This window comes from Python bivittatus, unplaced genomic scaffold, assembly GCF_059951505.1.
Source record: "Python bivittatus isolate LINGU-HERP-01145 unplaced genomic scaffold, Pbiv_v1 ctg000850_np1212, whole genome shotgun sequence".
In the NCBI taxonomy this organism is placed as follows: domain Eukaryota; kingdom Metazoa; phylum Chordata; class Lepidosauria; order Squamata; family Pythonidae; genus Python; species Python bivittatus.
The window spans coordinates 7,575,773-7,588,087 of NW_028277112.1; the positions used below are offsets into that span (position 1 = coordinate 7,575,773).

Here is a 12,315-nt window from a genome sequence, read left to right on the forward strand (position 1 = left end):
GGTATGTATATAATCAGATAATCAGTTAGGGGAAAGCAGTTTAATGGATAATTGGAATGTCAAAAATCACAAAGGAATCACGTCCATCTGCTTCTTATATGAAATTATTTGCTTGCCCAGTTGGTCTGACAGGGAAACACTGAGTACTTTAATAGAAGCAATGTTTGCCATGGTTTTTTGAGGTTTATTTGCTATAGCTATTCAATTGCCTATATGCATGTTTTTACAGTTCACAATACTGTCTCAAACTGTATTAAATAAACAGATATTGAAGCAAAACTCTACAGAACTCTCCAAATCTCTTTAGGAAAACTATTTTGTGAATGTTTCTTTGAACATTCCACTCCAAGAAAAGGTGGGACAAAGAATTTTCCCATTTGTACATATAGGGCAACTTTCTAAAAGTTGGATCACATTTGTTAGAGAACATTTCTATGTATTGATTGGGGATGCTCATAATGATTTATGGGGTTGTGCAGCACTCTGGATGTATTTCAGAAAAATCTCAGAAAAAGGCATGTCTGCTTTAAGCAGCTGCAGCCAGGTGCTATGTTTATGCTCCTGCACATTTGTGCTTTTGAATCTGAAGCACTGTAGAACCCTAATCATTTATAATTTGAATGTATTCCAAGATCTTTTTTGCCCAGATCTAAATGTATTAGGATACTTACTATGTATCTTTTTCCTGGGATGTCTTGCTGATCTTTTGTGATGCTATTATTAACATCATCATGTTTCAGAACAGTTTCTCTATCAAAATATTAAGCTACCCAACATGCTACCAGCTCCTAGAAAAGCATGGTTTCTTCAAGAAACTAATACTGAACATCCTTGTTTTCTTAAATGTAGAGGTACAACCGCGCAATGTACTCTTTCATAATAATGCTTATACAGCTAGCACCGGGATGGGAATCAGGAAAAGAATCACAGAGAATGTAAGACCTGGGAAAATTATTTATGTGAACTAGCCCTGCAGTTACACATTTAACCAGTTCTTCTCCTAAACAAATCCTCTGATTATGAATCTGCAACTAAAAGACAGGCACCCTCTAATTAGAAATCTATAATTCAGAGACTGGAAATAAGATGACCAAACTTCCTTTCATACTATCTTTATTTCTAGGAATGCCTCGTTTGACCTGCAGGCATTCTTAGAAAATAAAAATAATGGATGCTGGTGGACCTGACTTTGGAAGAGAAAGAAGGAAAAATCCACTGGTGGGATGACGGGGAGCAGCAGAATCAGTTTGCCTTTTGCTTGTGACTTGTCATGCTCATCATGGTAGTAGTTGTTTGAATAGCCAAACTTTCCTGATAAGATCTCAAATTTATAAGAATGCCATTGGCTCAAAACATTACTCACTTCTGATATAATTAAATATCTGAATGTAAGCCTAGTCACATTTAGAGTTTTTAGACATGACTGCCACTGAACTGACATTGAAACATGACAATGCTATTTTCAGGTATAAATGTAACTCAAAACATACTTGCTTGCAATCATACGTAACACATATGCCCCGGTAATTTTTGTTTTCAACAATCTATTTTAGAATCCTACCAAGACAAGCAAAAAGCCATATCTCAACAATCTCATGTTAAACCCAAAAGCAACATTATTCATTAGAAATTTCTCATACTGAAGTTCTATTTACTATAGGAAATAGATGCAAGACCTTTCCATTGATTTCGTATCAATTTGTGTTCAAATATCTGCTAATTGTTTCCAATTCACTTCTATTTACAAAACCACACCATCTGATTACTACATAACTTTGTTTCTTCAGCTTGATTTTCCTCAAACCATTTTCCCCATTAGTTATGCAGTGAATAGTACAACTGGATAATACTTTTTAGTCTTAAATATGTCTGCTGTTCCCTTAATATCATCTTACCTATACATCCTCTTTTCCATTTTTCCTTACAAACACTACACATATTTAACTGAAGAAGATTTGACTACTTTGACCTTATCCACAGAGCTGTTATCTTGAAGTCTCTTAAGGATGAACCTTTGCTAACCTACATAAAACAGACTCTTTTATTGCATACAAGGTTAATATAAATTTCATTTCCATTACCTATCAAGAGAATGTAAGAATTTGGAAGCAGTAGCTTTTCCTGCACATTGAAAATTACCAAATTCGTAGCTGTTACCACTTGCAAACAAAGCTCAGATAAAATGTAATCAATGATTAGAAACTTACATAATCATGAAAGGCTTTAGCTTCACTTGAGTGTTCACATGTTTCACGTCTTTCCGGGGCTGCGCAATAGAGATCCCAAAACACACTAAAAATAAAAAAGAATGTCCAATTTGTAATTTATATTTCTTCAGGTGTATCCCAAGCATTCATATGCATTATAGTAATCACTACTTTATTACCCTCTTTCTTCATACTCTGAAAGCAAAATTTATGCAGCATTCTCATTCTGTTGGAACTATGCATACCTAAGAACAATTATAATGATAGCCTAACTGACAGTACAACTGATGCTGTACAGATAAATATCCTAATACCGTAATTTAATTTGTGTTTAACTTAAATTCAAGGACCATGCAGCTGATAAGAATCTGAATACAAAATAAAGCCTCTGGTGTTTTTTTTTAATGCCAAATATTTAATCCTGAACTGTTTATCAGTTATGATGAGCAATTCTTGTCTAAAAACATCATTAGAAAGTTTCTGAAGTATTTTGCAAAGCTCATGAACAATTTTACATTCGAAGCTCTAGGAGAGAGTTTCCTATACATTTTTTATATAGAGGACTGAAAGGAAAGAGAGAACACTGAAGATACATGGTAGCTAAAAGTCTGTTACATTAAAAATATTTATTTATTGTAAATACTATATGTCTATTTAAAAATGATTAACTAATCTAAGCTCATACAATATATCGCTAACTTTTGTTTTCTTTTGCACTAATTGGTAAAAATACCCTGGGTACTGAGTTGAGCTCTACTCCTGATAATTTCACACTTCCCTGCAGATTTCTTGACAACAGTACAGAATTGGTTTCTTCTAGGATGTTTTTTTCAACTTCCCAGTCTAGCCTACAACCCTGGAATTCCCTGGCGGTCTCCTAGTTAAGTGACTTCTTCTATCTAATAAAAAATAAGACAACTAATTTAAATCCTTTCCTTATGTAATAAACATAATATGCTTTTAAAGCCAATTAATAACATAGAAATTAAATAGATACATTATATTTATTTTTAAGAGACTGATGTTGACATCTGGGTACTGGTAAATCAATATTAGCATTAAAATCCACCCTTTAATAGGTGGCTACTCTTACTAGGGCTGGGGCAGGAGCAGTTCCAAAGCAAAGTTTCTGCCATGCATGCTTCACAAATTATTAGAAACAATTTTGAAGAATGCACAAGTGTGAGCATACCACCTCTGTGCTACTCATTAAAGCATTTTCTCTTTTTTCATGAATCTGAAAAAAGATGCAGCTGCTTGAAAGAGTCCATTCATTAACCTTAACATGATTCTTAAAGCAGCCACACCATTTTTTCACACTGGGATGGAAGCCTGAAAAAAAAAGCAAACAGGAATTGTTTTAATGAGTATCATACAGATGTTGTACTTATACTTGCATGATGCCTGAATAACATCTTCTAAATAATTTCTGGCACATGCACATCCCTATTCTTTTCTTATGCAAAGGATTCTCTCATTTGTGTCAGTGGCAGATGCCACATAGAAAGATGTGCATGTACAATCTTCTCCTTTCCTGAAATTAACACTGTTGCTCCTGTGTACAGAATTCTTCTCTGTGTACAAATAGTTATCCAGGGGCATCCACAGCAACACTCACAGGCTTCAACATGATGGGGATAACTGGGCAATCAAAGCCCCTATCCTTTTTAATAGGTGTTATGCACCTGTGTGCATATAAAGTGGGTGGGGCTTTGATCACCTGGTCATAACTGTCATTTTGAAGCCAGGGAATGGCACTCCAAAGGCCCCTGAATATAAAAGAGCTCTGAAGTCAGAAACCTATTTCATTTCCTGCTTAACACAAAATAACAATATACATTGTACAATATACATACAATATACATGCTGGCATTTCTGTAGAATCTTAACAACTAGTTGTCATATCAAATTATTTTAAGTGTATCTTTCTAGTTATATGGGAACATCCAAACGAAAAAAAATCACAAGTCTGGAAAACTTGAATATCAATCCTTCTGAAAGAAAAATGAGCAAGGTTCAACTGAAATAATTATATGATTAATTTTAACTTTTCTAGGAAATGAAGTGACATTTCAATATTAAATGCAGCTCACATCTGTTTCTTCCAACTAATTAGCAAAATTTCTTGTTACCTTTGATAAAAATCAGATTTTGTACAGGTACAGTATAATACTTTAACAACACAATCTTTGTAAACCTGAAATACTTACCACCACCAAGAGTGTAAGAATCCTGGGGGTTCGCCCAATGTGATGTTTTTTTCCCATCTTATCTAAAACCAGTGCAAATAATGATTATTTCTTTAGGCCAGACAGATTCATATGAAAAAAATCATAGCATCTAGCTAAAATCAATTCAGATATGGATCTTTTAAAATCAACACAGACAATTTCAAAAAGCTGTTTCAACTGGAGGCTGAATATGTGTTGTCTGCTATATCCGGGGGAGCAGGTTAGCTCTGTGTGTAAGAGTGAGACAGAAAAAGAGAATATGTATGAGTGTGCAGAGCAAATTACATACTCAGCTCTCCTCACCAACAGCTTGCTATTGCTTCTTGTGCTTTTCCTTATCTGCTAGTTGTGGCAACTGCTTTACTCTGCCTGAAAGTATAGCCAGCTTAATCTAATTTTGTATTTCTTTATAGAGATTTGGACTTGTTCATTTCTTGTAATTACGTTTGCCCTCTTGTGTTATACTCTGTTTTTTAACTCACATTTCTGAAAAAGAAAATATTAGATATGGGATAACTTTTGCACTTTAAGAAACATTTCACCTTTACCATTACTATTCTCAAATATATTGTTATGTTTTATAATAGTGACATTTAACCTATCACTATAAAGAGTAAGAAAAGCTGTTACATGAGCAGAAGTCTGTTTGCACTACAATGCATATAATCCATGGATAGTAAAACTATCATCTAATTGTGTTATTCATGCCTTACACTTAAAAAATAAGATATAAATTTGAATATTCTTAAGCCACAGAGACTCCATACTTGGGACAGCCATTCATCTCAAAGCTGCAATGACTGTGTTAGTAGTGACACAGCATTTCTTTCACATGTGAAAGGAAAACAACTTTGTGGCTGCTGCATATGTATAATCCTTACCCCACACCAGTAATAAAATGATACAATTATAGATAGTGATATAGTGAGTTCATGCAAGCGAAACAAAGGCTAGTATTTGATGCCCTGGGTAATAATTGGCAACATTGATCTAATATTTTCATTTTACATGGAAATGACCAAATAGAATAGTGTTCTTTAACCATTAGTATAGGTGCCACACCCAGCAGTAGTCTAGGCTGGAAAAAAGCCCATGAAACTCTTAGATTGGAGTAGCCTGGAAAAGGTCTGGGGCTTAGGAGTCAAAATAAAATAATGTCTTACGCTAACTACCTCCTCCCCCCCCCCATTTTTATTTTCCTTTTTAGTTTGGTCTTAAAAGAAGACTATTTCAACAGTGATAAATAATGCCTCAAGCCCAGTGACTCTTACTTGATATTTTCCAACACAACTAAATAACATTATTACAATTTTTATGGCCTCAAAAATTATCGCAATCAATAATGATAATAATGATATACCTATAAGCATCTATAGTATATGTAAGAGAACCTGTGTTCTTTATAGAGTGACTGATAATTTTTAATATAAAAAAAGCTTACTGATTCAAAAGATAGAAAAAGATTAGAAAACATACCTCTGATAAAAACGTCTGTGCAGACTTCTGTGCTCCTACATGGAGAAGATATTCATATACATATAGTGCTAACCTGGAAACAGAAGAAAACCTATTAAAAGTCTAATTATTTAATAATTCCAAAACAAATAGATTGCAAGATATGCTAAATAGAGAAAAACACACTATAGGTATATTTTACATCAAAACATTATAGATAGGGAAAATCATAGCACAGCTAAAAAAGCTTTTATACAAAAAGCAGAGTCTGTCAATATTTTATTATCTTGAACGTATGCCCAGTTGGAGAAATATTCAGTTACTATTAATCTATATTTATCCACACAAGCTATGCTTACAGTAAACAATACACCATATCTGTAATTACAGCAGCACAGAACATTGATAAAAAGTTCTTAGCCATAACATCTTTTCAATTCTTATTTAATTTGTGAACATCATCATCATTATACCTTCAAGAGGAACAACCCAGAGTTATCCAGAACTGATAACACCCTTGAAATAGTTGTGATGAGACCAATTCTAGCCAAGACCGTTCTTCTTAATAGTATGTCAGAGAGACCGAGGAGAGAGAAATTGTACAGCGATACCCTTTCATATTCTAACTTTGCAGTTCTGTAGCTAAATCCTTATCAGAAGATATTACTAAGTCAGATGTACCTGGCCCAGAGACTCAGTTCATACAAAAATATCAGTCCCAAATTGGGACTTCTGGTGGAGGCATGGCAAGCTAAACACATCTCCATGAAGAATGGAGGCAATGACTTCAGCAAAGACTGAAGAACCAGTGAGTAGACCGGTTCTTCAAAACCTCTCTAGATAAGGAGAGGACCAAAGATCACCCACATGTACTCTGGAAGGCTGCTCCTTGTGAGCAGACCACAGGATAGACATCTCCAATGGTCTGAGTGTCAGGAGACAAAATCATCAAGCTTACAACTGCAGCCAGGGCCTTTTAAAGGACACTAAGTTCACTAACCTCGCTTCTAATCATGTTTGGAAATTGCTTATTTAAATATCTTAAGGCTATTAGAGATCTTCAAAATTACAAGCCTGAAAAGTCACTTGGTGAGTATATCTTTATTCTTGAACAAAAGAAAAATTAACTTTTAGAAAAAGAATTTGAAATAAACATCAAAAAGCTAAACAAGATTTTGAACTAGGAAAACTATAAACGAATTAAGGGTCCAGACAAATTTGGAATATTGAAACTTTTACTATAAGATTTTGGAATTAACATATAAAATAAACAGTTTTTCATGAGAACCGGTATTATTTTGATTACCGTAAGTCATAACAGAGATAAGAGACCTTATGATTTAAATTGGACACTAGAGGGGACTAAAGTCCAAGCAAAAAAAGGAAACAAACAAACAAGAAAAATCTTACCTTTAGGATTGAGATTTACAAAATGACACAAAATACTATAACATTTGAAATATTAAAGGAAATCTTCAAAGAATGGGGCCAGAAATTAGTAGCTACAATATCAGTAATGATGTCTGCTTCTATAGTCTTCTAGAATAGACTATGTCTAGATGATAATGAAGGAATGATAGATGTGAAACAAATTTTGCTCAATGCAGAAATAGTGGAATCAGAAATATTGGATAAAAAAAAGTGTGGATTACTAAATAGACAAGGCACTCAAACTTGAAATGCAAATGACAGGAGAAAGTGTGGATTACCAGATAGAGAAGAGTCAAGAGAATGCTCTCATAAAGACCTTTTACTGGATGCACAAAAGAAGTTAGTTAAGGCTTTGAAAATCAAAGGGGAAATTCAAAAGACAAACCAAGACAATGACCTGGATGATAACTTTCCACTGTATATACAAAAGAGGTCTGTTAAAGCTCAGGAAAGTCTTTGTGATGGGAAAAAAAAAAAGACAACATCTGAATGAATTAAATATCAAGACTGTTAGAAGTAAAAGAAAGGAATATAAAGTTGGTTTGTTTGATCAAGGTTAAAACAAGATATGTTTTTATAAAGCTCTGGTAACCCTTTATGGACTTTTTTTGTTGACACCAGGACTAAAAAATTGATTTATAGTTTGGCATATAGAAGGGATGGGTTATGGGAAGAAGAAATATTTGTGTGTAACTTTATAGAGGGTGATGAGTTATCAAATTTGTTTTTACTTGTGATGAAGACTGGAAGTCACTTCTTCACATATTTTTCTTTTTCCTTATCTTATTCTACTTATTTCTGTTTCTTTCTTATATTTTTTCTTTCTTTGCACTTTTTATTCTTTCTGTCTTTTTCTTTTTCTGAGTTTAATTTGTATTTGCTTTTACTATTGTATTTAAAATCTTTAATAAAAATTTAAAATTCATACACACAGACACATATATATATCCTAAATCCACGTTTGGATTTCTTTTGAAGGGATTTCTAGTTTGTTCTAAACTGCAGTTTCCTCTTTCATTAAAACTTAGGAAAAATGCCATAGTTAATTAACAAACCAAGGTATCAAACAAAGAAATGGGTCTGACACAATAGAAAATTGTCTTTGACTTGCAGAAGTTACAGCTGTTAATTTCTAAGAAAAGTAGAAAATTGCAGCTTAGAACAAACCAAAAATGGAAGCTTTTAATACCTCCACACATATGAAGGAGAGTTTATTATTCATTTTCCTTTAATAGCTATTTTACAGAAGAAATTTAACTACAGCATTTCCCAGTAGGCTGATAAAATAAAGCTATACCTGTTGACTTATGCTTATCATGGAATTGTTAATAATAAAAGTACCTGCACGGAAAGCAAGCTGGCAACTCTTAGTGGCTATTCCATTTTTTATAAAAATTGACAAGATGTTTCAAGTACATAGGGTGAAATCAAATGTTATGCTGAGTTGGAGTTAGGCATTTAGAATTTAGACAATGTAAGAATAGCAACATTAAAAACTATATTGGCTTCAATTTGTGTGATAAACACTACAGGTAAACTGATCAATGTCATAAAGGGAGAGTATGCATCAGCATTGATCAAATGGAGTTCAAACTAAAAAGATAATGTGCTTCAGCTGTCTACATCCTGGGAGGAACAGAAGAAATCTTTGGATTTAGAAGTTGGATGCTATTCTCCATCATTACAATATCAGGTATCAGTACAATCTTATTACCTAAGTAATATAGCATAGTTCATAGCATTCTATACATCCAATATTTCCTGCCAATTCATGATAATATATAAAAGATAATTGTGATTGATATGCATTTAAATATCTTTCATGAATAGCATACTTACCATTTCATTCCGTGGCTTCTTTGTAGATATCAAAGAGTCCCTATTTCTTTAATATGACAACTTGTGTCTAGCACAATGACAGTACTCTGAACTACAGGGCATGGTATAGACATGTTCATATGTCTGATGCATTATAGAGTTAATTAGGAATTAAAGACCACACACTTAGTAATTTGGGACACAGGATATTTGCTCATATAGCAGCTGCCAAGAAATAGAAGATAATACTGGCATGTTCTAGTACTTTTGGAAGGTTACTTGTCGGAACATAAAACAAGGTCTCTTACTTTACACACGCTAAATAATGTTCTATTTAGAGAATAAAGAAAGGTAGTAACCAAGTAAGGGGCACCCAATCTTTTTTTCAAAAATGAATAATAACGAACTATTTTCTACAAAGCAACTATATTTTCCTCATAATCTTTACATAAATCAGAATAATCTGAATGATAGGATTCTTTAGGCAAAAGATTTCTTCTCAATTTGACATCTCAGTGGTTTCACCTTGCAGCTTACAAAGCCCTATATAAATCTACTTAAAACCATCAGCAACAAAATAAAGCTTAAATTTTTAAAATATAGTTTTTTTAAAAAAAGTCTAGATTTACCTAAACTAAGTGTAAGTTTTCAAAGTACAGTGGTACCTCTAGTTACGAACGCCCCTACTTACGAATTTTTTGAGATACGACCAGCTCCGGCCCCAAAAATTTACCTCGACTTGCGAACTCGCCTCGACTTATGAACCGGATCCGTGGCCATTTTCCGCCCGTTCCATGTGGTCCGTGGCCATTTTCCCGCCCGTGCCACGTGGTCCGCGGCCATTTTCCGCCCGTGTCATGTGGTCCACGGCCATTTTTCTGCCTGTTCCATGTGGTCCGCAGCCGTTTTTCCGCCCCTGACACATGGTCCGCGGCCATTTTTCCGCCCTGCCGCGTGGTCCGTGGCCGTTTTTCCGCCCCTGACGCATGGTCCGCGGACGCCGGAACGGATTAACGGTAATTACATTGAACCTTATGGGAAAATTTGCCTCGTGTTGCGACCAATTCAAGTTGCAACCAGTCACGGAACGGATTAAATTCGTAACTCGAGGTTCCACTGTAATGTGTATAACCTTTGTATGCTATTAATTTTTCTAACTACTTCACCAGTTGACATATCATGACTTACCCATTTTAAGTAATATATTCACCTGAATAGTATCTGTAGTTATTTGTAGGCTAAGTTTTTTCTCCAAATAATTTAAAAAGGATTTATTGAGAATATGATAATAGACATGTATTAAGCGAGGTGCTTTCTTAAAGTTCAGGCTGTTTTCCTCTTGGGTAAATATGATATTGTATCCACTAACACTTCAGCTATTATAGTTTTGGATATTTTCTAGTCAGTTTCATTTAAATGAAAGACCTTATGAATAAGAGTAAGAGAGCTGTAAGAGAGGACTAACCAGCAATTGTCCAAAGCTAGATTATTTGGAAGATTTCTACTAGAATCTTACTGAGTTTACACGTTTCTTTTTACTTACTTCAGCTTTTAATGGAGCTCTCACAGAATATTTCATGGAAAACTACTCATTCTTGTCACCTACTAGCAGGGATGTCCCTTGGGGAGTCAATATAAATGGCAGGTACAATTGGGCTATCAAACCCCTGCCCCTTTTTATGTGCCTTTAATGTATACAATGCACATTAAAAAGGGGTGGGTCTTCAATCGCTGGTCACAACTATCATTTTGATGTTGCTGATCCCTCTGCAAATGCCACTGCCAACTACATAAAATACTACCATACAAAATGTTTGATGTATTTATTATTTTTATATGCTGTTGTATACTTAAAGTAATTGCTTGAATCTTTTATAATGATCACATAATAATCTGTTGTCTTTTTTTCAATCAGATGATAATTAAAAGCATTCAAACACATTGTAGTTGTACTACATGAGGGATTCTTTGACTATGGGTTTCACCAACGACTAACTTTAGAGATTCCCCTTGACAATGAGGAAAATAGGAAAAAAAAAAACATACACAGAAGTCTTTTCCAAAGAGAGCAACAATGAATGGAGAAAAGCTGTTATCTGCACTGAAACAATAGAAAAAAGCTTGAACTTTGTCATTTTAGCCTCTGTTCAAAATTTAGCAAAAAATATTAATAATAAAATAAGCTAGCTATTCTAATATTCATGTATTCTTGATATTACAATAAAAACAAACAAATTATTAAAGAAATCAATCAATTATTAGCTAATAAATGGTATGCATTTAAGACCTCAACATTTCTATTTAAGACTACAATTTTCAAGCATGAGGATTGCACGCACGATATTAGTTTATGTTGTGCCATATTCACTAGCAATAGAAGTGACAGGGAAGAAGCCCTTAGCAAAATTTGACTTTCTTTGGAAGGAAAACCTAATGGGGATTTATGCTGTTTTACAATATTTGTAGTTATTTACAATAGGAAGAAACATACCTCTGGGTAAGTATTCCCTAAACAGATCTGCTACAGATCTGCACTAGGTCTGCTACAAATTTACTAATAACATGTAAATATAATTTACACTGCCCCCTTCAGCTTGAAAGGTAGGGATCAATCACCCTGGCCAAAATAGTTACAGAAGTATCCAGCCATTCTTGAGCATTTACCAGCCAAGATGGCTCTTAACAAGTAGTTACTAATAAATGTCTTCCCTCTAACAGTTAAACAGACTGAAGCAAACATTCTGCCCCTCTAAAAACTCGTCACAACCTCTTGTTAGGAATGGTAGTGTTGTAACCATATGGGTATTTTTACATAATCTTTTCTTTGCCTGTACATAATCATAATTTGTGGAAATGACTTTTCAATATGCAAAGTCCTTATTTGTACTCACCTCCTCTCCCCAGATTTCCAGGATAATACAAATACAATGCAGATTATTCTATTTTTGGATATTTTGCTAGTCTTTCTCCCCCACCCCCATTTGATCATGTTCTATTCAGTTTCCACAAAATTATCCCACTGGTCGCCAGACCATCAGAGAGACTGAAGCTAAGCCACTTTACATAATTTATTTCCAACATTTCGCTGGGTTGGAAAGAATAATGAGGCGGGGAAACATGCAGACCGTGGCTTTTTTCCAAACTCTTTACCAGCAATGGCCATGGAAGGCATC

The 12,315-nt window shown here is 34.3% G+C and overlaps 1 protein-coding gene across 10 annotated transcripts in view; it reads right to left on the reverse strand.

Annotated features, from left to right (window-relative positions):
* SSBP2 (single stranded DNA binding protein 2) overlaps positions 1 to 12,315 on the reverse strand; it is a 163,202-nt gene that overhangs the window by 95,220 nt on the left and 55,667 nt on the right. For 9 of the 10 annotated variants that reach the window (XM_007422657.4, XM_025162978.2, XM_007422656.4 and 6 more), the window contains exons 2-4: positions 5,915 to 5,987; positions 4,418 to 4,479; positions 2,208 to 2,292 (exon numbers count right to left, since the gene is read on the reverse strand). In XM_007422657.4, coding sequence (XP_007422719.1) covers positions 2,208 to 2,292; positions 4,418 to 4,479; positions 5,915 to 5,987 — 220 coding nt within the window. Of the gene's footprint in view, positions 1 to 2,207; positions 2,293 to 4,417; positions 4,480 to 5,914; positions 5,988 to 12,315 lie in introns of those variants that run through there. The other variant, XM_088130508.1, reaches the window with a different exon arrangement.